The sequence below is a fragment of the Alligator sinensis genome, unplaced genomic scaffold (genome assembly GCF_000455745.1).
Source record: "Alligator sinensis unplaced genomic scaffold, ASM45574v1 scaffold264_1, whole genome shotgun sequence".
In the NCBI taxonomy this organism is placed as follows: domain Eukaryota; kingdom Metazoa; phylum Chordata; order Crocodylia; family Alligatoridae; genus Alligator; species Alligator sinensis.
Genome location: NW_005841831.1, coordinates 4,184,135 through 4,210,549, shown reverse-complemented (window position 1 = coordinate 4,210,549; position 26,415 = coordinate 4,184,135). Strand labels below are relative to the sequence as shown.

General features: G+C 44.5%; 1 protein-coding gene across 1 annotated transcript in view; it reads right to left on the bottom strand.

Moving 5' to 3' along the window:
• Positions 1-26,415, bottom strand: part of TM9SF3 (transmembrane 9 superfamily member 3) — a 95,287-nt gene that overhangs the window by 40,931 nt on the left and 27,941 nt on the right. The window contains exons 4-8 of the mRNA XM_006014843.1: positions 18,790-18,950; positions 12,430-12,507; positions 7,188-7,319; positions 6,292-6,458; positions 720-814 (exon numbers count right to left, since the gene is read on the bottom strand). Of these exons, the coding sequence (XP_006014905.1) occupies positions 720-814; positions 6,292-6,458; positions 7,188-7,319; positions 12,430-12,507; positions 18,790-18,950 (633 nt within the window). The remainder of the gene's footprint in view (positions 1-719; positions 815-6,291; positions 6,459-7,187; positions 7,320-12,429; positions 12,508-18,789; positions 18,951-26,415) is intronic.

Below are 26,415 nucleotides of genomic sequence, written 5' to 3'. Positions count from 1 at the left end.
AAGAGTGAAGCTGGGGGAAAAACAGGGGTACTCCACTTTCGATCTTCAGAAAGCACTGGTACTGCTGCAGAATTAAGGTTGCAGAGAGCCTGCCCTACTTTACTTGGCTAATTTTATTATGCTTATATTTCCTACCAATATTCACTTTTGAATATGATGAAACATGCTGAAACAAACAAACAAACAAGAAACATGCTGAATTAACCAACAGATGCTTTACTAAGATCCCATGAAAGTTACTCAGTCCAGTGAAAAGTCAAAGTAATGAATGCTGTGCACATCTACCAGCCCTTCCCTTCGTTCTTTACAAACAGCCAACCTCAAGGTTCCTATGAAGAAGGGGTATATATCAGGATACTGGATCAGGCAGCAAAGGCCACCTCTCTGGGGTTGGACACCTAGGCTATTTAACACCACGCAGTAATACCATACTGCTTTCAGAACAAAAGAAATTGAATCCATTTGATATAGAAAGACATATTAGACAGGCAGAATATAATTACTGAGCTGCAATTTGGCAAGGAGACTGCTGTTTAACATCCCTGTGTTCCTTACTGATTTAAAAAACAATACTACTGATATTTTTGGCAATCTTCTGTTAGGAGAAACAGCCAACTCTGGAGCAGGGAATGACAACTTAACAGATTCAAATATAATCTATTAACTAACCTGGCCATAATCATTTAACATAGTTTTAATTAAAAACATAGAAAAGTTACCTCCTTGTCTAGCATAAAGGCTTCCTCCAAAATATCCATTCACTGGAGATGTTGCAGCATAAACAAATATAGCTGTACTAAGCATTGATCCTCTCCTACAATAAGAAACAGGTATTTTAGCAAGGTAAATATAAATACAAAAAACCCCCAATGTATATTATAGCAAAAGATCCCAGTAAAACAAGCACAACTGTCAAAAAATATGTAATTGCTACTTTTAGTGGCAGTAAGAGCAAAATTCAAGATGCAATGAAATTTGTCTTTAAAAGTTTAATATCTTTACTGAAAATGACACTTATGTCCCACTGAAAGCTGCTGATCAACCTTATTTTACCAGGCTAGAAGCTATTAAGTTACTGGTGCAGTGTGTCCCTGACATGCTTAATTTCCTTTTAAATGAAGGCAAAATATAGAATTTTTACCCAAATTATTGATTGTCTTTTGTAGCTGTGCCCTATGCCATGAAAAAAAATGAATTATAACATGTACACACACATTTAATTATCATAAGACTATAACATACGGCTCCCTTAAGTTAACATATGCCATAATTTCAGATGAAAAACTACTTTAGCTGTAATGTTTTTCAAACAAAAAGTCACTTTATGATGGTTCTTCAGAATACTAAACAAATCACCTGCCTGCCATCTATTCAAATTCAACAAATAATAAATAAAAGATAGCCTGAAATGTTTGTCTTAGAGAAGACTGAAAACATCAAATATAGATATTGCAAAATGTTGTACTGAAGCCTCCACATTGTTACCTTGAAGGCATCAAATTGAAGCTGAAAAGTTCAGTCATTTTTAAAAAGTTGTCAACTTACTAATATAGCAAATATAGAGCTTTACTTGTTAGGGGACTTTTACTGGCAAATCAAGCTAATGTTAAACCACAAAAGGTGTCCCCCCCTCCCCACCAATTTATTTAATCAGGCTGTAGAGAAAGTGGACTCAGGGGGTACTCATAAATAAAGCAGTGCCGTACCCTCCCCTAATAAAACTGACCCTTCTTTGGCAGAATCAACAGCCAGTTGGCTATATTAGATGAGTCTGTCATTCTATCTGATAAATTCTGGACTGCAGGCAGTTTGGCTTTTGATGGACAAACACTGGATGCTAACCTCTAGCTAACTCTAGTGCATGGTAGTTTCCTTCTGCAGCTGTGGCAGTGGATTGAACGGATGCATTAAAAGTAAATAAATTAATAAATAAATGATGTATTAACTTTCATATTAGACTGAACTCTACTAAAATCCATCTGCCTATTAAAATTAAGTTTTCCATTTAGAAAGCTCCAGCCAACAAATGCACATATTTTATGATACTTGTTCACATTAACCAATTTAGAAGCAGACTGTTAAAAAAATGCAGGGGTAAATCTTGGCTTAATTTAATGTTAGCATAAATCCAGAGGAACTCCAATGCATTCAGTGAATGAATGCTAGCTTGAAATGATGTTAGAACAGTGCTTTTAGAATCACAAACAATGAGGGCTAGAAGGGACCTCAGGAGGTCACATCTAGTCCAACCCCCTGCTCAGAGCAGGACCAGCCCCAACTAGATCATTCCAGCCACGGCTTTGTCGAGCTGGGAATTTAAAACACCTCCAAGGATGGAGATTCCACCACCTCTCTAGGTAATCTGTTCCAGTGTTACACCACCCTCCTAGTAAGGAAGTTTTTCCTAATATCCAACCTAAACCTCCCTTGCTGCAACTTGAGACCATTAGTTCTTGTTCTGTCATCTGTCACCACTAGGAACAGTCTAGCTCCAAACCTTTTAGACGCAGGGCACCCTGCATTCAGCTCAAGGCATCCCTTGAAAAATGTCAGTTCTTAATTTTCACTTGTTTTTTTTTTACTACAGAAAAATACTAGGGCAATTATGTTGCAAAGAATTCATAAAGACTCCAACAGGTTAGAGTGTTTTGAACACTATGGATTTCTATTTGAAATCTCTGGGTTTACCTTGCAATTCATGTTTGCACACCTAACAGTCCTAACACTGTGCGAATCTCCACGGCACCCTTGAAAGGATCTCATGGCATGCCAGGGTGCCACAGCACACTGATTGAGAATCACTCTGTTAGAATTTGCCACCTTATACTTCAGTCGTATTTTTTTTTCAAAAGTCCTAAACACAAAAGCTTTCCTGTAATACAATCCATTATTAATAAATTAACAGCAGGTATGACCAAATGCCAGCTAGACATCTTCCACAGAAAACTGAGTATCCTGGAGAGGTATAGCCAGCTCTTTTATAGAACTGCACAACACTAATTCCAATTATTTTGCAAAAATGATTGTTCATGGGCAAAGCATAATCAAAAGTACATTTTTTTCAGCTTAGACCATTGTATTTTCCTCCTTCTAGCTGACTTCTCAACCAAAACTGGTGAAATGCTTACATGCATTCTTAGAACTAGACTGATATCTCTGTACAAGTGGCACTTTTTAAAAAAAAAAAGAAAACAGATCTAGAGACCATGTAAACACTTCTGAAATCACCAGCTGTTTCTCCCAGATCTTTTACGAGATAACCCAAAACCAATACTAGCTGCACTGCAATGTGCAAATATTTCAAACATAATAGTAACGGTTCCTGCCCTAAACAATTTAAATTCTAATAAACTGAATCTGTCTGTGTAATTCCCTCTTCACTACTGTCATCAGGAGAACAATCAATAAAACCAAAAAGAACATATGACCGTATGGGGTTTTTAAAAATTGTTTCAGTTTAAAAGAGGCAGCTAAACTCAGATGCAAGAGCTCCCTCTAGTGGCCTATCAAAAAAACTGCAAGTACTGTGTAAAATACATGAAATCCCAGGAGCGTAGGTTGTAGCCGTGTTGGTCTAAGGACATGGGCAGACAAGGTTCCTTGGGTGAATCTGATATCTTTTATATCTGAAAGCCCAGGAGAGATTTCTAATTGCTATTTAATAACCAAATATTTGTAAAGTTATTTGTCATTACTACACACAAAATGCAGTAACTGCTTTTCAAAACAGAGAAAGCCAGTGCATACCCAAGAACATACAGTCTAAAAAACTGACAAAATGATGAAGGGGAGGGGGGGAAGGGAAATACCATTCCACAAGCAACATACTCGAAGCAATGGACAAGCCACAGGACTGACTGTTTAAATGAAGCTGATCTGGATTTCTATGTTTTGTCTAAGTAACTTGAGTTAGGGTTACTTCAGTGTTCTACGTGCACTCCAGATCGCAGAATAAGCCTTGTGGGGTAGACTCTTTCCAGTACTTACTTATCTCTTTGATTTCAGACACTGGGAATAATTCCTATGGGAGTGAAAGTAACTTCTCAAAGTATGTAAAGGAAGTAATTATTCCCCTCTATTCGGCACTGGTGAGGCCACATCTGGAGTACTAAGTCCAGTTTTGGGGCCACCACTACAGAAAAGTTGAACAGAGTCTAGTGCAGGGCAACAAAAATGTAGGGGGCTTGGGCATGTGACTTCTGAGGAGAGGCTGAGGGAACTGGGCTTATGTAGAACAGAAGACAGAGGGGATTTGATGGCAACCTTTAACTACTTAAAGGATGATTTCCAAGAGAATGGAGCTAGACTGTTCTTAGTGGTAGATGACAGAACAAGGAGCAATGGTCTCAAGTTCATCATAGCTCAGCCCCTGGCATGGATCTTTGAGAGCTCTTGGCGCTCTAGTGAAGTGCCCGATGACTGGAAGAGGGCCAATGTCATGCCTATCTTCAAGAAAGGGAGGAAAGTAGATCCAGTAAACTATAGGCCCATCAGCCTGACCTCTATCCTGGGGAAGGTCTTGGAAAAGATTATCAAAGAGGCCGTCCTAAACAGACTAGCTGAAGGCAATATCCTAAGGGATACCCAGCATGGGTTTGTTGTGGGTAGGTCTTGCTCGACCAATCTCATTTCCTTTTATGACCAGGGGACTTATCACCCGGACAACGGGGAAGAGATCAACGTTGTATATCTTGACTTTAAAAAAGCCTTCGATCTGGTATCCCACGATCACCTCTTGGCTAAACTGGCTAACTGCGGCCTCGACCTCACCATGATCTGCTGGCTGGGGAACTGGCTCCGCAGCAGGACCCAGAGGGTGGTGGTTGACAGAAGTCAAATGTCGTGGTGCGCTGTGACCAGTCCTAAAGAGTATAGGCTCTGTCCTAGGGCCTATACTATTTAACATCTTCATCAATGATGTGGACATTGGTGTCAGAAGTGGACTGGCCAAGTTTGCCAATGACACCAAACTCTGGGGTAAAGCATCCACACCTGAGGACAGGAGGGTAATCCAGGCTGACCTTGACAGGCTCATGAAATGGGTGGATGAGAACCTGATGGTGTTCAACACCGAAAAATGCAAGGCTCTCCACCTCGGGAGGAAAAACCTGCAGCATGCTTATAGGCTCAGTAGTACTACGCTGGTTAGCACTACAGATGAAAGGGACTTGGGAGTCATGACTGACCACAAGATGAACATGAGCATTCAATGTGATGCTGTGGCTAATAAAGCGAGCAAACCGCTGACTTGCATCCACAGATGCTTCTCAAGCAAATTCTGGGACGTCATTCTCCCATTGTATTCGACCTTGGTGAGGCTGCAGCTAGGGTACTGCATCCAGTTTTGGGCTCCACAGTTCAAAAAGGATGTGAAGAAGCTTGAGAGGGTGCAGAGGAGAGCCACGTGCAGGATCAGAAGTCAGGAAAACAGACCTTATGATGAAAGGCTGAGAGCCATGGAGCTCTTCAGCCTGGAAAAGTGCAGGCTCAAGGGTGATCTGGTGGCCACCTATAAGTTTATCAGGGGTATTCACCAGGATCTGGGGGAACGTCTGATCACCAGAGCGCCCCAAGGAATGAGACAAGATCGAACAGTGAGAAACTCTGCCACAACCGATTCAGGCTGGACGTAAGAAAGAATTTCACTGTCCAAGCCCCCAAGGTTTGAAATAGACTGCCGCCGGAGGCGGTTCAAGCACCCACTTTGAACGCCTTCAAGACACATTTGGATGCTTATCTTGCTGTGATCCTGTGATCCCTGCTGACTTCCTGCCCCTGGGGCAGGGGGATGGACTCGATGATCCTCCAGGGTCCCTTCCAGCCCAAATGTCTATGAAATCTATGAAGTTTCAGCAACAGAAGTTTAGGTTAAATATTAAGAGAAGCTCTCTCACTAGGAGGGTGGAAAAAGCACTGGAACAGGTTACCTAGAGAGGTGGTGGGATCTCCATTGTTGGAGATTTTTAAGGCCTGGCTCAACAAAACCCTGGCTGGAATGATCTAGCTGGGGATGGTCCAGCTTTGAGGAAGGGGTTGGTTACGCTAGATCATGGGTGCCTGGTGCCGCTTTAGTCAAGGGAGGCACGTACCTCCCCCAGCGACCAGTCAGCAACTGGCCAATCCCGCTGATTTATAGGAATATACTTTGAAGGACAAAGCTGAAATTTAGCTGCAACTTGAAACAACACTTTTACTAACACTATGTACAGACTAAGAGGTTCATTTTTACAAACGTTCTATTCATTTAAGAACACTTAAATATATAAAAAGGCACAGCATGACCATACTTACTCTGTGTACAAATCCTCTATCATTGCAACAACAATGACTATGAGAGAGACTGCAAAGATTTGGCAACCAGAGCCAATAAGTGATGAAAATATCAAAGGATGACTGGATGGTCTAAAAACATCTCCGTGGACCTGCTTCCATCCATATTCATCACCTAGGTCTCTGTCCTGCATGCAGAATAATAGCTTTGTTATAACAACCAAGTAATAACAAATGAGAAAAAATATTTCCAGGCATTAAGTAAATGTTTGCCCAAATATGATAGTTTAAAGCAATTTCAAGCAGTCCATAAATACACATAAAAAGTACAATACAAGTTGCTAGCTGAAGGCTAGATCTGACAAGTATTCAACTGCTTTGCTTGATAGCTCCAGAGGTTAAAGCCCAATTTATGAAGAGCAGGAAACACAAATCAGAACAACGCAAATTTTCTCCAAGAAACCCTGCCAGTATGCCTCAAATGTAAACTGAAAAGACCAAGTATAAGGTAAAGTCTTATATCCAGAAGCAAATGATAAGAACGTATATGAAATAGCAAACCCTGTTCATAAGCCGCAGGTTGTATGAACTATGTGGAATCCAAAGATGAAACGGGAACAGAAGGCTGTCATCCCATCTCCAGCCCTCTATGTAATCTATCACAACAGCTTTCATTTCCCTTGCTTGTCCCTCAGCAGTCAGTAACTGAACATATTAAGGAAACTGCACAACCTGTATTCTTAAATGTGAAAAATGTTTCCCTTCCCACTTTCAAGACAAATCCATGCCAATTTTCTCCTGAAATTTTCCCTCAAATTCCTGTTTTTGTGAAGAGGCACAAAACCATTAAAAATCTCTCTAATGAAACAAACACAAATAAAACAAATACATTCACAGAAGCTTACTACACATCTTACCATATCATCCATTTCTTCTTCTTTGCTATATCGAGCATAATCTTTGCGCAGCGTTCTCATTAATATCATGGACACTAAGCCCACCAGGAAGATGACCATCATGAAAGAATTGAAGATTGAAAACCAATGAATCTACAGGGAAAAGCAAAATCAGCTTTAAATACTGTACATACATTTCAACAAATGTATGTACAGTACAGTATTCATAGTATTCAGTATTAACTACTGAGTAAAAGAACAATGAATTACATAAACATGTGAAAAGCCTACTGAATCCAGCCTGACAATTATTTATTTATTTCTTAAGTCTTTGACAACACATACTGGGTGCATCTACATGTGCAATTAATGTGACTGAATAAAGTCCAATGCAATTTGAGCCAGACCAAACTAATCTTGATACCACTGTCTACACATGCCTTTAAGTGCAGTAGTTTACTCCACTGTCAGATAGTACCCATGTGTGACAGGACTATCAATGATGCTGCAAATTGGAGACCACTGATGTAGACTAATCTTTTTATGGTGAAGATTACTTTTTGTAAGTAAAGAGTATGCCAGGATCAACTGCCCCCACCCCATCCTCCGGCGTGCCCCCCGCAGCCCCACCCCCACCCCACCCCATCTCCCAGGCTCTGACCTCACTCACCCAGCCTGGCCCCAGCAGCAAGGGGCGTGGCTCAGTCCAGTAACGTTCGTCCTCTGCTCCCAATCATGGATCCTCTGACAGACTGAGATCAACTGTCGGAGGCTTCACGATCGACCAGTCAATCAAGACTGACTGGCTGGTGACCACTGGTCTACATCAGCACAACTGCTATTCATGTGTAGATGGTGACACTTTACTGTGCAGTAATACTGTCCAGTAAAGTGCACGTGTAAACACACCCACCGAGTACTTCCATTAGCCGAACTAGAGACTACCAAGCATGAAAATTATCTTAATCTTTTTCCATCAGAAGGCCAAATATGACATCAACAAACTCACAATTTAGGCATGAAATCACATGAACACTTTACTGGAGCCATGACATTATTAAATGAGATTTTCATCTGGCAAACTGTACCATATTTTAGGTTGACACAATGATCAGTGAAAGCCACTAGCACCAAGAGTAACTAAGGCCCCTGGCAGACATGATTAACCAATTAATTACACCTTAAATCAGGGGTGGGCAATTATTCCAGGTGGAGGGCCGCTTAAAAAGTTCTGGCAAGCTGTTGGGGATTGCATAGGTAGCCCTCTTCCCTGGTCACCACATTGGGACCAGAAGTCCTACCCCCTAGCCCCTGACCTTTGCCATGAGAAGTCCCTTCCCTTGCTCTCCCCCACCCCCTAATACTTCTTTTGGGAGTGTTGCCATCTTAGAACCAGAAAAAAAACCCAACAAATCATATACTAGAAGTCAAACACCTACTATATTTTAATTTTATTACAAAAACTATTTGTCGTGACTTGCATTTGTGTACTGTATATAGAAGGGATTGCATAATAACTCAAAAATAAAGGCTCACTCTTTGAGAGAGACAGAGAGAGAGAGAGAGAGAGAGAGAGAGAGAGTGTGTGTGTGTGTGTGTGTGTGTGTGCGTGCGCGCATGGTGGAGTGTAGGGATGTTGTGGCTGTGTAGGGGGAATAGGGTATGTTTGAGCGTATGTATGTCAGTGAGAATTGTGGGGTCAGGGTGTGGGTGTGTGGGGTGTGAGGGATGGTGGGGGGGTGTAGGGACCCCCCACACTGCCCCCATAGCATGCACCCCCACTACTGGCAGCAACAGCAGATGGGAAGGTCAGGGCACTTGTGCCCAGTGTAGGAGCCCAGCACTGTGTACCCAGTCCCTGCTCCCCTGAGCACCACCAGGAGTAACTAGGAATAATGGCCACAAGTTGATAGAGAGTAGGCTCAGGCTAGACATCAGGAAGCACTACTCCACAGCCAGGGCGGCTAGGATGTGGAACCAACTTCCAAGGGAAGTGGTGCTGGCTCCTACCCTGGGGGTCTTTAAAAGGAAGCTAGATAATCATCTTCATTTGACCCCAGTACTCTTTCCTGCCATTGCAGGGGGTTGGACTTGATGATATGTTCAGGTCCCTTCTGACCCTACCAACTATGAAACAAACAAACAAACAAACAAACAAACAAACAAACAAACAAACAACAACAACAAAGGGGGGGGGAGGGAGGAGAAGCGCAGCCTGCCCAGCTTCCTCTATCACCAGGACTCTGTGCTGCATACTCGCAGCTCCCACACTCACAGGGGGGGAAGCCCCATGCTGATGCCAGCTGCATTCCCTGCCCCCTGCTGCACAGGTCCCCACACTCAGCTGGGAGTGGTAGAAATCCCACCCCCTGCTTCCTCGGAGTCCAGTGCAGGGCTTCCCCCGCTGCGAGTGTGGGAGCTGCAGGCATGCAGCACTAGCCACAGCTGTGGCCTACCAGGCACCTGTGCCGAGCACGAGCACCCTGACCTCCCCGCCTGCTGCCAGTAGCGAGGGTTGCACGTCATTGTGAGAGTGCATGGGGGGTCCCTACACCCCCCAAACTCACACCCACAGCCTGCCCAGCTGAGCTCCACACTCCTGCCACCTCAAGGGTGTGGGTTCCACACTGTGCTCTACATTTCCACCCAGCTGCAAGTCCACCCCCACCATCAGCCCCACTGCTTCCCTACCTGCTATCCTGAGTGAGTTGGACTTCCAGGAAGCCAAGCAGTTTCCCATGGGGGGGGCTGCAGCAGAAGCCCCGCCCAGAAGGTGCTGCTGGCCGGACAGGGCCCTTGCACCCAAGAAAGTGGGAGCAAGGCAGGGTATATTGAGGGGGTGTACACGTGGGCACCTCATTTCCAGCCTCATGGGGGGGAAGGGTTGGGTGGGGGTCACAATTTGTTGGGGGGCAGGGTTGGGGCAGAGCTGCAAACAGCTGTCTGCATGCCCCTGCCTGTGGAACCCGCGCTTGTTGCAGGAATGTACAGGCAGCAGATTGCAGCTCTGTTCTGGCCCTGCCCTGGGCTGTCACTGACACAAGATCCTGGCCCCAGCCCTGGAGCAGCTCCTCACCCAGCTGTGTGCCTGCTTATGGGGCTCCTGGCCTGTCTCCACAGACACGCCAGGAACACGGGGGCATGACAGCATGGGGCGAGGCAAGGCTGAGGCAGAGCCCTGGTTCTGTGGCCCTGTGCTGTCATGGCCATGTGCTGTCACAGTCCCATGCTCCTGGGGTCTCCACGGAAGTCAGTTGGAGCTGGGGCTGCTGGGAAATGGAGTCTGCCACGGGCTCAATCCAGCCCACAGGTCAGACTTTCCCACCCCTGATCTAGATGCTACCAAGGCATGATACACATATACAAAATGCATGCATGCGTGCACATGCAAGCACATGTGTGATCGTGGTTAACAGTGGAATTCCATATTGCAGAGACTTTTAAAATCATTAAATCAAAAAAGAAAAAACAAAACAAAACAAAAGATTCCTTACCATAATTTAACTTTCAAAGTCATTTGCACCAAAGGGCCCAAGAGGAATGTTCTTGTTCTGTAACAGGGACTCCTAGGTCTGTTAAAGGGGCTGCCCTGCTTTCCAGTAAGACCAGAACCTTCCGGGCACAGCCTACCAGCAGAGCAGGGGTTCAAAGCTGAGCCTGGCTGGCTGGCCAGCTGATGGGCCATCAGGTGACTGGAAGAGGGCTCAGGCCAAACAGGCCAAAACTATATAAGCCGTGCCTGAGCTGGCCATGGGGCTCAAGCTGCAGAGAGGGTGGAACTTATAAAAAAAAAGCCACGGTAGCGAGAGCGCGTGAGAAGCCGGCAGTGGGATGCAGAGACAGAGACCCTGGAAACGTAAGCAGCCAAACTGCCTTCTTCACCTTTATTTTTTTTTATTACAGCCCGGGGGTTTATTATGTTCCATTTTAAACCAGTGGCTTGTGGCTGAGGCTGTAGGGGAGGTGCAGCGTCATTAGCGTCCACGGGGCACAGCTAGAGGGCTAAAGACCCTGTGCTACAGCAGGCACAACCATACAGGGGGCACAGCCCAGAGTAGAGGGATGCGCTACTGCCCCAATGTCGGGTCTTACCTAGCGGGCCTAGGCTGGGAGGCCTAGCTATAGTGTAAGGGGCAAAGCTGGGGAAGGCTGAGGCCCCAACAACTCAGCACCACAGGGGTGCAGTGTTAAAGAAACAGGGGAGCCAATGCCATGGTATAAAGAGCCAGGAGCCCAGAGTAGTTTGTGGAGCTAGGGCCTTGAAGTCAAGTCCTAAATTGTGGACCCTGGCTGGTAGGCCTAGCCAGAGAAAAAGGGGGCAGAAGCTCAGGAGGCTGAAGCCCCCACAAAGGGACATTACACAGTCAAAACCTGCAAGGCATGGGGCACATTAAGGGGAGGTAGGAGCATGCAAAGAGCCCTTAAGACTGCGGCTCACCACCACAAGGTGTTAATGAGCATAGACCCAATGCTGGGAAACCCTTGGGCAGCCTCCTCTTTGGAACCCAAAGAAACATCAAGACGTGGTAGGCAAGTGAAGGGGTGTCCGTTCCCAGCAGGAAGGGCAAGCAAAGAGACTCAGAAGTCCCCTAGGTGCCCCTAAAGGTCACTAAGGATGGTGCTGTGTTACATGTTCGAAGCTGAAAAGCATACTGGACAGCCGTTACCTATATCACCTTGGCTATGCCACATTATTTCAATTATAAGTTGATCTTGCATATAAAATGACCCCACACTTGATGAAACCTATTGTGTGCATGCCATACATGCTCATTACAAAACAACAAAGTTGGGAGCAACTGCTTGGTAGTAATTTCCTGGGAGAAAGGAGACAAGTACAGGATGCCAAGGTGAATACCAGGAAGGTCCCAAAAAGGCTAAAGCACTCAGGAAACCTCAACACAAGTACCCTCTCTTAGAATGGGGGTCTCATGGCAGCATAGTTTATAGCTGGGTAAATGTTCAGATTCATTTGTATGAATTTCCTTCACATCTACTAGGTGCTAAAGAGAATATCTTAATGTATTGTAGACTTCTCGTACAAAGCAATCTTGTATTAAAAATAAAAACAACTTGAACAAGCCATTTTTAAACATCTTGAATCTGTTTTGTCCTCAAAAGATATAGGACTTCCTTCACAGTACTTCTATTTGCTCACATAACAGTAGCAATTGGAACAGCCTGTAAAACTGTTCCACTGACTTTTCCAAAACAAAGAGTACATTCAAAAGAAGCTTTGTATGGATATTTTAGAATGACATACTCTGTGCTGAAAGAAAGATGGATCAAGGTACTTATCAAATCGGTCTTCAAACTTGACATCTGACTTTTTCCATTTCACCTGAGGAAAGAAAAAAGTTGACATTAGAAAAGCTCATAATACTTGCTTGACCCACAAATACAAAGATTTAGAAGTAATCCATTCCAGACATTTTCTGAGATGTAAAATATGAATTTCAGAGACAGCAAAATAGAGCGGACTGACAGCCCTAAATACTGAAATCCACAGCATGAGCATCAGCTATCCTTGCCTCTCCACGCTGCCCTGCAAAACTGTTCCAGTGCACCTCTGAGACAGAAGATCTAGGAACAAGGCAGGGGGGAAGAGATGCACCTGAGGTCTCCTTCAGTCTTTAAAGCAGTCTGACAGAGCAAGATGCGAGTGAGGAAAGCCGAAAGGGCCTAGACTGGGATGCAAAGAGGCTGAAGGGACAAAGAAAAAGGGCATTAGATCACATGGGTGGGAACAGAGTCCCAACCACAAAAACTTCCTTCTAAATACCAGAAGAGAACCATGAAGTCTAGAGTCTTCATTTCTTCCACTATCAGAAAAAAGGTAGAAACCCACTTGCAAAGTGCGTTTCTCTTTGCCTTTCTAGTGGCTAGAAAGATCTATAGAGGATAACAGCCTGCTACTGTTACATATTAGCTGCCTGTTCAAGGCACAGAAGAGGATCCAGAAGTCCCAACCTAGATGAATTCCATGGTATTCAAAAGCAGACCCCATTATGAAAATCTTTCCCTGTCCCAGTTTGCTTTCACAATAGTGTAGGAAATTACATCTTGAGAAAGATCTACAAACCTATTGTCACAATCCGCATCTTCCAAGGGAGGATTATTTCAGGAAGCTGAACGGGAGGACAGCAGATAGCAGGTGATCAAACTATTTTCAATACATTGTGCGTGCTAAGGCATGTCAGGAGGAAAAAGGAGAGTGATACTTGGGACTATGGTGAGGGGAGAGAGATGTGGGAGATGGTGGAAAGGGGTCTAGGATTGGAAAGGTTCTCCTGGGTCATCAAATCCAATACCTTGCTATCTCACATTCCCACATCATACAATGTCATTTCTAAATGTATCAGACTCCACCTTAAAACTAATTAGAGGTTTCCTGTCTTCACTACTCCTGTTGGGAGACCACTGCATGTTCCAGCTTCTCTGATTATTAAAAACTGTCTTCTATTTTCCAGCCCAAACATACTCATGGCCAGATTCTTTCCATTTGCTTTTCTGCCAACATCATCCTTCAGTTTAAATAGCTCTTCTCTTCCTCTGGCACTTCCCCACCCCTACGTATTTATACAGTGCAATCATTTTCCCTTCTGTGTATGCTAATGGCCTGGAATCCTTGGGGGGAAGAGAAAGGGAGGGGGGTAAACGGGGGACAGGACATGATTCTGAAGCCCTCTCTGTATCCCTTTGCAAGCCAGGTTTGGTAGCCCCTCAAAAATGGATCAAATTTAAAATCCTAGGGTTGGGGAAATGACTGCAATGAGCAGACCAGGGCCACAGCTGGGGAGGCCCGGATGAAGAGCAAAGTGGAGGCTCAGTCACAGAAGCAAAGATCTGAATAATCTCCCAGTGGACTGCTGTCTCTGCTGACTATGCGACAGAAGAGGACAGTAAGCAGCTAATAGATTAATCAGCTAGGAAGATGAGGTTTTGCTGAAAAAGCTGGCAAGAAAAAAGACAGACACCAGCCTTCTCTCACGCTTCAAAGTTATCATAACCACCAAGTGATACAACTGATACAATTCTTAACTTAAATATAGATCAGTGGTTCTCAACCTTTTTTTTTTTTTTTGACTTGGGGCACCCTCAGATAGGCTTGTGGCGCCCCCCGGGAAAGAGACGACTTAGTTTTCATTCTTTTTTGACTACAGAAAAACAGAGCAGTTTTTCTGTTGCAAAGAACTTGGCAAGACCACAACTATAGATTTCTATTTGAAGTTTCTTATTCTGTGAGTCGTTTGCATGCACCTAACAGTGCTAACACTGTAGGGCACTCCATAGTACCCTTGAAAGGATCTCAAGACACAGTAGGGTTCCATGGCACCCTGTTGAGAACCACTGGGCTAATGTTATTTCTCTCTCAGCCTTTATTAGCAGCTATACCCTACAGGCCCTACAAGCCATGACCATTATTATCCTCATTCCTCTGACAGTGGGCAGGAGCAAGAAGGATGACTTGGGAACCACATAGCATCCTCTCTCCTCAGCAACCACAGCAGCCCCTGAACTGCCAGCTGATATGACAACAGCTAATCATTAGTGTACAGAAATATCTGAGTTCACCACACGAGGAAAGTCAATGGCAAAACATCACAAATGAAGAATTCAGATGGCCCTCTGGCATCACAGATGTTTCTGCTTTTTTTTGGTGCTTCAGGGCATTGCTGGGAGAAGAGAGAGTTTAGGCTGCACATGGGCGCCTTTGCTCTGTTCTCTGGCCCTCAGAGGTAGACGCGATTGCCAGCAAGGACAAAAAATCACCAAAAAACAAAAAATGAAAAGAAGAAAAAAAAATGTATGAGCTACCTTAACTCTCAATTAACAAAGAATTTATGTTGTGGTAGCAGCTAGAGGCCCAAAAATACATGTTGGGTCTGCCTTGTCTTAACCAAAATATTATTTGACCTAAAGAACAAATTTCTCCACATTTTGTGATTAGCTCCATACCTTTCTTACTGCTTCCCATCTAAACCCTATAATGAATTATTAATTTTTTTTCATGCATTTTTCTCATCAAAGGCTTTCATCACTGTAATGTGTGCTTTACAGCGCAATTTACACACATTCTTGAATTCATGCTTATAGCACTTTCTGGGCTAAACTGGTTTTCCCATTCTATAGATGGGAAAGCAAGAGACAGAGATAAAGCCACTAATTTTGGTGCCCATCTTGACAACCCTAGGAACTGATTTTTCAGAGCATTTAATTACAACTGACATCATGTGCAGTTATACTCATTCAGCACTTCCACACATCTGACCAAGTGTCTCATTATTAGACACTGGTGTGCCAGAAAATGGAGAAACCACAACTGAAGGATTTGGTTTAAGTGATGAGCCAAATATCAGCTTTAGGACTGACAGAGACAGATACAGAAGTCAAGTTCCCAGTCTGAATTCTGCTACCGTTGCCACAAAAGACTATGTTTTCTCTTCCTGTAATTCACTTGTTTAATTCACTACGTGTCTTCAAACTCCTACAATAAATGGCACAGGAGTCTTACAGATGGACAACCCCTTCCTGTACAACAGAGCCCCGATTCTTTCCTTAATGATCCATCTTGTGATGTGAATCCAGCAGGGATAATGTGGAAAAAAACAGGATGTGAACATATAATTACAATACGTTTGCTTGTTTTTTAAGGAAAAATTTTAGTGTCCCAAGTCAAATCAGCCAAATCAGTTCCAAATCTGTGAGAGTCATTCAAGAACTATATCTGGCTCTGCTATCGGCAAGCATCCTCCACCTCCATCTGGGGCTTCAGATATTTCCAAATCCTTTGGTAAGCATCCTATGTGCAGGCCCAAGGTTTGGGGTTCAGATGCCCCCCGAGTTTCACTTCCCCCCAGCCATATGGCCGCAGAAGCAAGCTAGAGAGGAGTCTCCCACTTCCATTAAGTTGACATATAGCCAAGATCTTCCCACTAGAAGTGAAACTGGGGGGCTAACTATGCATTACCACGGTTGCTGTACTACCCCTTGCCACTTTTGTGGTTTTCCCCTGCCAATAGAAAAACCATCTTGGTGGTCATGGTATATCATTTTAAAATGTGCATGATCGAGAAGGTGCTATTCAGGTTGCAAGGGTAAGTGAAATCCTTTAACTTAAAAGTGCTTGACTTTGTAACTTTTTGTTTCTTGTAATCTTTTTTGACATTCTTCACATAAAATGACAGACTGACTGAACCTAAAATTGATTGTAAGATCATGGCACCCATCTCCATAACCCCCACAATCTGTACTTTGCATCACCCAACTTCCTTATTTCCTTTCATTCTCTCCCATCCTCCCACCACTCTTTGGCCCCTCTGCTTCTCATTCCCTCCCTCATTCCTGCAGGCTTTTCTCAGTTTCCTACTCCATTTTCTTATTCTCACTGACCAATCACAAAGAAGTTACTTTTGTTCCCAATACCACCTTTAAGTGGGGACTTACTGATCTGTGGGCACATTTCTCACAGGAGGGCCACTCTCTCTCCAATCTCTCAGTCCTGATCCTCAAGGGAAATTTACACAACACATCCCAGAGACGAGCCCATGAGCTCCATTTCATCAACCTGCTGGATACTAGAGATCAGGGACTAAACATAGACATTGGCTTTTTGATACTTTATAATCTGCCTGGCAACTGACTCCCCAGCCCAGCCCCTGGCTTCTTTACTTTTCATTCCATCCAGGAAGAGCACACAGCAACTGCTGAAACTTCCTTAGCCTGACGAAGGGTTTTTGAACTCGAAAGCTTGCTTAATAACTATTCTCCAACTATTTGGGTTGGTCTAATAAAAGATATCAAATTCACCCAAGGAACCTTGTCTGCATAAGAACTTCAAGGAATTTCACCTTACCCTTTCCATGTCCCTCAGTCCTTCATGGCATGCCTGCTGAGATGCACTCCAACTCTCCTGCCTTCAACCCAAAGCCACAGGCAGCAGTGACAACAATCAGAATGGCCTCCTCTCAGTCAGGAGTTACATGCCTCCTGACCAAGCAGCTCTCATGCACAACAGAATTAGGGGCAGACTACTGCAGGATGCTTAATAAATTGCATTACAGGGAACCTAGCCCTGTACTAACATTGAACTGAGACACCACTAACTTATTTCACATAGTTTACATCTATGCGCTTGGGTAGTCATTGCTGTTCTGGGAAAGACTGAACAAACCTCTGAGCTGGATAGTAAAGTTACTTCCAGCTTTGAAACTATTGCCCAGTTCCAACCACACTGGTGCAGCATGGCTTAAAGCCAAAAAAACCCCAACTGTACACTTGCCAGAAGCATCTTGTGTGTTTCTTTATTACCAAATGCAGCTGGATTGTTAACAACTTATTCCCGAAAAAGTTTTCAGCGTCATTTCATATTGATACATTTCCAACAAGAATAATGCCAATCAGTGGCAGAGGCTGCTGTGCACGAACTGCTCCACTATCAAAACAAGGCTATGTTCACAGCCCATCTCCAGAAAAAAGGCCCATGTCTGGTCCACTAGATCCAAGGAGGAATCAAGATAAGGTCTCGAGGTCTCCAAACCAGTAGGAGAGCTTGACGGGAACATCTTTTTCTAACAAGTCTAGGAGCCACTCAGGAAACTGGTAAAAACAAGAGTCTAGAGAAAGAATGGGCCCAATAATGCTGGGATCTGAAATGGGAAAACTATTGAGAGAATCTCTGAGTCTCTGTAACGCTTCTACTGAAAAGAAAAGATTAGCGAAAAGATGCTGAAGTTTATCCAGAACACATACGTGAAACCAATTCTCTACACTTCAAACTACAGGTGTACGATCCTAGCAATACTTTTATTCTGAAGGCAGATTATTCAGTATAAGATAACAGTTTTTGTGCTAGAACTGTTTATGCTAACACATTCTGAAAAAAAGTCAACACATTAAGAACCCAAAACTTCTGCTCAAAGAACCACTGACAGTGAGATGTGAGGTCTCTGACACTGGAAGCAATGGAAAAAACTCCATTAAATGAAGACAAGGGAGAACATCACCCTCTATATCAAATTATACCAAGGTACACTTATTTTATCACACGCATGTATCTGCCTAATATACTTCACCAACATTCAACACACAAAACAAAAGGCTTTACAGGCACTACTCTAAATAGCAGGTGAATCTCAACTCTGCTTTGCAAAACACAAAAAAGCCATTAATGCTAATGTAGTATCTTATCAAAGAATTCCAAGGACTCAACAGTGTGTTTTGCTACAAGCTGAGAATGCAGTTTAGGTCAAGAGAAGAAGTTAATGCCATCTGCTGTCCATTCTATGGTTTCAAGGGTCATTGCTCTATAGGTGTGGGTACTACTTACAAAGCCCTCATCTGGTCAGTCATCTTCAATTCCCCATTTCCCAGAAGCGAAATTCTCTAAAGACAACTTATACACCTTAAAGGCATCAGTTTGTTTTAAATGCTGCAAATGAGCGTTTAAAATTTAATTTTGCATATGAAGTGAGACCGAAGCATGCCTTTACTTCTTAAAACTGCTTTTCGTATTAAACCCAGACACAGCCACCTGGAATTTGTGGTGAACAAACTGAACAGATTTCTGTTGCACTGCACCCTACAAATTCTCTCATCCTATGTGTACTCCTCCATTACTTACTGAGTAAGACATTTGGATCTTGGTATTTGGTACCAATTTGACCTTTCCTTCACTAGTCAGATTCACATCCACAATTCTATTTCCATTGTAACCAATTTCAAGTTTTTTATAGGTCCAAAGATAATAGTCTTCCCCATTTTCATCTGCTTCGCCGACAATACCTGCAGAAGAAACAAAGCATGGGTGAAAAATAAGTGTCAAGTACAAACAAGTTTCTAAAGTATTTTGTGGAAAATTTTCATGAATGCACAACATATTACAAAAGTAATCATGGTAGCTAAAAATCAACAAATTGCATCTAATCACCCACTTGTCAACTAGCAGGTTTAATTAGGCTGCACCTTAAAACCACAGATCCTTTTTTTAAGCCCAACAAGCATTTAGTGAAGGTATCACAGCTGGAGGCACAGGAGCCTGAAATTAGCATTTTAATAACACCTGATGTATTACTGTTCCCTTTTTAAAATCTGAATGCAGGACAAATGACCGCTCAAGCTCCAAACCTATGAGCTTGCTGTCTCTAAACCCCAATCATTTGCTTCACCTGGTTTCTTCTCTCCTTTGTTCCACCATCTTTTGAATTGCTCATTCTCTTCCTTCCTCTCCAATTGCTGTTGCTCCACATTCATTCTATACCCTAATATTATTTACTGACACATCTGCTCCAATCACATATTTGTTGTCCTGCTTACGTTTCTGCTCCTTGAAAAATTATAGAGTTGGGCTACTCTACTTTTGCAGAAGAACTACATCAGGTGCTGCCCCATTCACATCTAAGCTGAGCATTTAAAATAGGAACTTTTAATTTTCATTACAGGGTATTTTGAAGGAAATTCCCAATTTGCTCACACACTAATCACATCTTGACTCCTACCCTCACCAGAGAGAGAACAGATCAGATGTTATCAGGACTACTGAACTGAACAAAACTAATGATTCTCATAAAGGTTACAAATCCCGACTTCCATGAAGTTGCCTTACCAAGAGTTCCACAGAATGCAAGGAATTCACCATAAAAGAGTTGGATCCTATCACTATCGAGAAGCTGGACCTCAGGCACGGTACTCATACTCCTCATAAGAAAAACTTGAAGTCATATGTCCCCAAACTTTTCCTAACACCTCAGAAGATAGGATGTCTAAGAATCATCCATAAATACATAAAATAAACCTTTCTTGTCTCAAGTTCTCTGTAAAGAGGGCAACAATCTGAATGCTAAATTACTACTACAGTAATACCAAAAGTGTATGAACATAGGAAGGAAGCCTCAAAAAAGCAGGAGAAAAGTAAGGATGAGGATTACCACAAAGGAGCAGACATATGAAGAAACAGCACTTGTATATTATCTATATTCTGTAGTTTTCAAGGAGATATTTTTCTTTGTTTTTCACTCAAGCTCATCTGTCAGTGTTGCTTTGAGTATAGCACAAGAGAAACATTTGCCAATTTTTGGCTATGTCAGTCAGCCTGCCACCTGGCCTGCCATCTGTTCCCGGGGCATTATCCAAAGTGTTGGCAGCCCAGACCTCGAAACTAATCAAGACCACTAAGACCAACCATTATGTGAAGGACTGTATTTAAAACACACCACTCTCACCACACAAGGCAACTACTTGCAATGCAGCCAGAGAGTCTAGCTACTCCCTACCTGGCCTTTGTAGTAAGTCAAGGAAAAATACCCCCCAAACTTCATTTTACCTGAATGCAGTTAAAGAATGATTAGATGGCCATCTTAAAGTTACTAAACCAGGTGCATCCTTCCAATGATACTTTGAGGTCAGTGCCTTTTCATTATCTATAGCCAGAAAAAGTTATTGTACATATAGACATCCAGCAAGCACTACTACATTTCAGACCTTCCAGCCCTTCCTCCTAAATGAAACTGCAGTATTAATGGACTTGTAAGCATTTCACTAGTGAATCTGACATTGGTTTAATCAGTCCTACTATGGTGGACAACCTGGAAAAACATAACATGCTGGCAGGCAGACTTCATGCTCAAACACACAATGAGGGCAGCCTCAGACACAAGCCCATTTGGACAGAAGCTCAGATGGTTACTAGCTGTCAAGAAAAGTGATCCGCTTTAACAGTTAGATTAAACAAACTGCCTAGAGTTCACAGAAAGCAGCTATGCCACTGGATCCTATTACATTAAATTCCTTAGAACATTCTTATGAACTGCAGCTCATTTCCACATCCCAGAGATAAAACAACAAGACGAGCTAAGGCAAAAGATGCTAAGACCCTGTCTACACTGGGAAAAGGTCACAGGGTTAGATGGCAGGGTGCATAAGATTCAAGTAATCAGGAGTAGACCTCCAAATGTTGCTTATCCTGACAGGACTGAACAAAATGAAGGTCTACGGGTCACAGGAGGAAGTCAGATTCAGCACAAAGAAACTTGAGGATAAGCTTTAAAAGTTTAACCTATTAGTTATAGTTACCAGAAAACCCAGCTGGTTATTCCTAGCATGACAAGAGAAATTTCTCACTATCCAGAGCATTCCTAGTGTATCAATCACTTACCTAGGCAGAGAAGGTTCCTTGGGTGAATTTGATATCTTTTATTAGACCAACCCAAATGGTTGGAGAATAGTTATTAAGCAAGCTTTCGGGTTCAAAAACCCTTCGTCAGGCTCAGGAAGCTGCAGCAGTTGGTGCGTGCTCTTCCTGGATGGAATGAAAAGTAAAGAAGCCAGGGGCTGGGCTGGGCTGGGCTGGGGAGTCAGTTGCCAGGCAGATTATAATGTCTCAAAAATCCAATGTCTATGTTTAGTCCCTGATCTCTAGTATCCAGCAGGTTGATGAAATGGAGCTCATAGGCTCGTCTCTGGGATGTGTTGTGTAAGTTTCCCTTGAGGATCAGGACTGAGAGATTGGAGAGAGAGTGGCCCTCCTGTGAGAAATGTGCCCCCACCGGTAATTGGGTGTTTCTGTCTTTGATGGATTTCCGGTGTGCGTTCATTCTGGTGCGCAGTTGTTGTCTGGTCTCTCCTACATATCTTCCATCAGGGCATTTGGTGCATTGGATGAGGTATACTACATTCCTGGAGGTGCAGCTGTAAGATCCTGGGATGCTGATGGCTCTGTTGTGGGGTGTAGTAATAGTGGGGGTGGTGGAGATGTGGGGGCAGGTTTTGCATTTCTTGTCATGGCACGGTCTGGATCCTTTTGGTGTGTTCTGGGCTTGAGGCAGTTTGCTTCTGGTGATGAGGTTGGCGAGGTTCGGTGCTTGTCTGAAGGCTAGGATGGGTGGCTCTGGGAAGATCTTTTTAAGAATAGGGTCTTTTTCTAATATGGGTTGCAATTTTTTGAGGATTTTCCGTACAGGTTCAAGGGATGGGTGATAGGTCATAACCAGCGGTGTGCGATTTGTGGGTGTTTTTCTTCTGTACTGCAGCAGTTCTTCACGTGGTATCCAGGTGGCTCTTTCAAACGTGCGATCTACCTCTCTGGAGGAGTGTCCTTGCTGGGTGAAAGCCTTTTTAAGATTGGTGAGGTGGCAATCCCGGGTGTTCTCTTCAGTACAGATGCAGTGGTATCTGAGGGCTTGGCTGTATATCACTGCTTTTTTGGTGTGTTTCGGGTGATTGCTGGTTCTGTGCAGATATGTATGTTGGTCTGTGGGTTTCTTGTATACTGTGGTCTGTATTTTACCCTTCTGGATACTGATCCTTGTGTCTAAAAAGGGGATGTTGGTGTTGGAGTATTCTAAAGAAAGTCGGATGGAGGGATGGTGACTGTTGAATTTCTGGTGGAACTCAAGTAGAGATTCCAGGTTCTCACTCCAAATGATGAAGATGTCATCGATATATCGTAAGTACAGCAAGGGTTTGATGGTGCAGTTCTTGAGGAAGTCTTCTTCCAGGTGGCTCATAAAAAGGTTGGCATACTGTGGGGCCATTTTAGTGCCCATAGCTGTTCCCATCATCTGGAGGAAGTGTTGATTATTAAAAGTGAAATTGTTGTGTGTGAGGATGAAGTGTATAAGCTCAGTGATATCTTTGGGTCTGTATTCTGGGTTGTAATCTTGTTCCTGTAGATATGTAAGGCAGGCATGGATGCCATCCTGGTGTGGGATGTTGGTGTATAGGCTGGTAACGTCCATGGTGGCTAGGAGTGTGTTCCAACAGACAGCTCTCTGACACCACCTACTACAAAGAACTACAAGAAGATCCTACTCCCCTTTTCACCAAAAAACTCAAACAATACCATCAAATCATTTCCACCAAGATTACAAGAAAAACTAGACCTTGATCCCCCCGCTACCTAACCCAGGGACTTTTTACATGCTCCCTAAAATCCACAAACGTTTGAAAGAGTAGATCACACGTTTGAAAGAGCCACCTGGATACCACATGAAGAACTGCTGCAGTACAAAAGAAAAACACCCACAAATCGCACACCGCTGGTTATGACCTATCACCCATCCCTTGAACCTGTACGGAAAATCCTCAAAAAATTACAACCCATATTAGAAAAAGACCCTATTCTTAAAAAGATCTTCCCAGAGCCACCCATCCTAGCCTTCAGACAAGCACCGAACCTCGCCAACCTCATCACCAGAAGCAAACTTCCTCAACCCCAGAACACACCAAAAGGATCCAGACCGTGCCATGACAAGAAATGCAAAACCTGCCCCCACATCTCCACCACCCCCACTATTACTACACCCCACAACAGAGCCATCAGCATCCCAGGATCTTACAGCTGCACCTCCAGGAATGTAGTATACCTCATCCAATGCACCAGATGCCCTGATGGAAGATATGTAGGAGAGACCAGACAACAACTGCGCACCAGAATGAACGCACACCGGAAATCCATCAAAGACAGAAACACCCAATTACCGGTGGGGGCACATTTCTCACAGGAGGGCCACTCTCTCTCCAATCTCTCAGTCCTGATCCTCAAGGGAAATTTACACAACACATCCCAGAGACGAGCCTATGAGCTCCATTTCATCAACCTGCTGGATACTAGAGATCAGGGACTAAACATAGACATTGGATTTTTGATGCATTATAATCTGCCTGGCAACTGACTCCCCAGCCCAGCCCCTGGCTTCTTTACATTTCATTCCATCCAGGAAGAGCACACCCCAACTGCTGCAGCTTCCTGAGCCTGACGAAGGGTTTTTGAACCCGAAAGCTTGCTTAATAACTATTCTCCAACCATTTGGGTTGGTCTAATAAAAGATATCAAATTCACCCAAGGAACCTTGACTGCCTATATCCTTAGACCAACACGGCTACAACCTAAACCCCTGCAATCACTTATCTAGGCTTTCCTACTTCCATACTCCTCATGGTAGTTTAAACTCAAACTACATTTTTATGTTTCATAAATGTTTTATATTTTACATACTTTTATAAACTATATGTTTATATTCTTGCCAATAGGCTCATCCAAGCCACAAAGTTTACAGAGACAGAGCTAGTGTAGGTACCTAGAGCAATATAGATGCATTAGCATAGCACTTCACCTGGACTAGTTAGCCTTCCTGTGAAGCTAGAAATATCAGCCCAAGAGAAGTCACAGTAGAGCAGCCATACTAACTTTCAGTCCCCAAATTAGCTTTTAGAGCTAGTTTGGTATCTTTATATCAGGGGTGGGCAAAATAGAGCCTGAGAGCTATATTCAGCCCACCAACTGACTGGATCCTGCCTGTAGGCAGGCAACAGCTCTGGCACCTGCATAATGCCAAGCAGCCAGGGGCTACTTCCAGTGTGCTGGGCATGCCATCTCTTTCTCTCTGGGCTGAGGCAGCCACCAGCACAGAAGCAGAAGCATGAACCTGCCCACTGCTGTAGTGCACCCGGCAACCACTCCCCAAGTCTGGACCCTGCAGCTGCTGGCCATGTCCACAGCTACCCAAACATGGGGGGCATGCCAGAGCTATGGACTGGTTCAGGCTTCCACACTGGTAGCACCCCCCAAACCCTCCTCCTGAAGCCCCAACAGGGAAGCTGCCGGCCACATGTGGGCAGCTGCGGACATGGACAGCAGCTGCCAAGTCCAGCCTTGGGGTGGGGTGGTTTGCTAAAACTGCAGGCAGGTTCAGGCTTCTGAGCTGGTCACAGCTGCGGGAAAGGCCCTTGATAGGTCACCAAAATTCATTAAGTGGACTGCCAGCAAAAATAATTACACACACCAGCTCTACATGGTACTGCATGCAGAGATGCCATGCAGACATGCACAACAGTTTCAGTTCTTTTGTCTTCCAAGTGCGATGCTATTTTTCTACTAGTAGTCTGCATATCATTTTTAACCATTTTCAGAGTGCTTGTCAGAGTTCCCCCTGCCCCCTTCCCTCACCAAGACACGGGTCTGGCTATGGCTGCCCCACCCCGCTGGTTTTTAGCGCTGAGCATCCTTGATATGCCAGTGCCCTGCCCATACCATCGCCCCCCACTCCCAACCCACAGCCCCCGTCTGTCCATCCCCAGCCCTGCTGGTGCTGCTCACTCCCAACCTACTTCACCCTGTCCCCAGCCACCCAGCGTGTCGGGAAGTCGGGAGTATATATGTGTGGGGCAGGGGGTGTGTATGCACAGGAAATGCCATAGGCAATATATTGCAGGATTCCTGTGCCCACAGCAGGGAATGAGGCTGCAGCCTGGCCAGACTGTCACCTGGCAGGAGCCATCTCCATGACCCAGCAGGCAGGTACCAGCATAGAAGGGAGTGCCATGCTGCCCTGAACCCCCAAGTGAGGCCCCCCCTGCCCACCCGACAGCAGCAGGGGGTACCATAGTAGCAGTGGCACAGAGCTGTGCCGCCGCCACCCCCCCCCCTGATGGATTGGCAGACAGTGCCTCACCTTGGTGGCCATGGCAGCGCAGCACTCCCAGCAGTGGTGGCAGCAGCAAAACTGATCCCACCTCACTCCACCCTCCTACACCGGGTCCCGTCCTCAGGGCCAATTGCCTATGGCCTCCCACCGCAACAGACTTACCTGCAGGGAGCTGGAGGAGCTGCTTCCCAGTTATATTGCTGGCCATGGGCATGTGTACGCACACACATGCATGTGGTGCCCCCTGCCTCTAACTGTCCTTCTCCTGCTCCCCCCAACCCCAAGCATATCCTTGAAGGCTGGAACTCTGCCATCCTGCAAGGAGAAACCTGTGGTTCCCCAAATTTTTCTCTTTTAAAAGAAAAAATCCATTTTTCCACGGGTACCAGAAAACCTGGATCTCTGGTAATGAGTCTAGCAAATCCTGCATAAATGTAGGGACACTAAGCCTAGTTCAGAGGCATCAAACACTCAGCCTCTAGTGCTGCTCCTGGGTCTGATCAGACCCAAGTAGAGAGTAGTGCATGCCTATAGCATGGGGCTGGGTTGCAGACCCCTGCCCCTCTGCTTCCCCCAAAATACCCAATCTGGGGCCCCTGCCAGCAGTGTGCAGCACAGGTCTTAGACTGGCTGGAGCAGGTGCCATATGCCCGGCAGTTCTGGAGCAGGCACTGTGTGCAGTGCAATCTGGCTGGAGCAGGCACCATGCGTGGTACAGCTGCTGCTCAGGCAGGACCATGCCACATGCAGCACCTGTTCTGGCTACTCTGGGATCTGTATTGCATGCACAGCAGGTCCAAGACCAGCTGAGGCAGTTGCCAAATCAG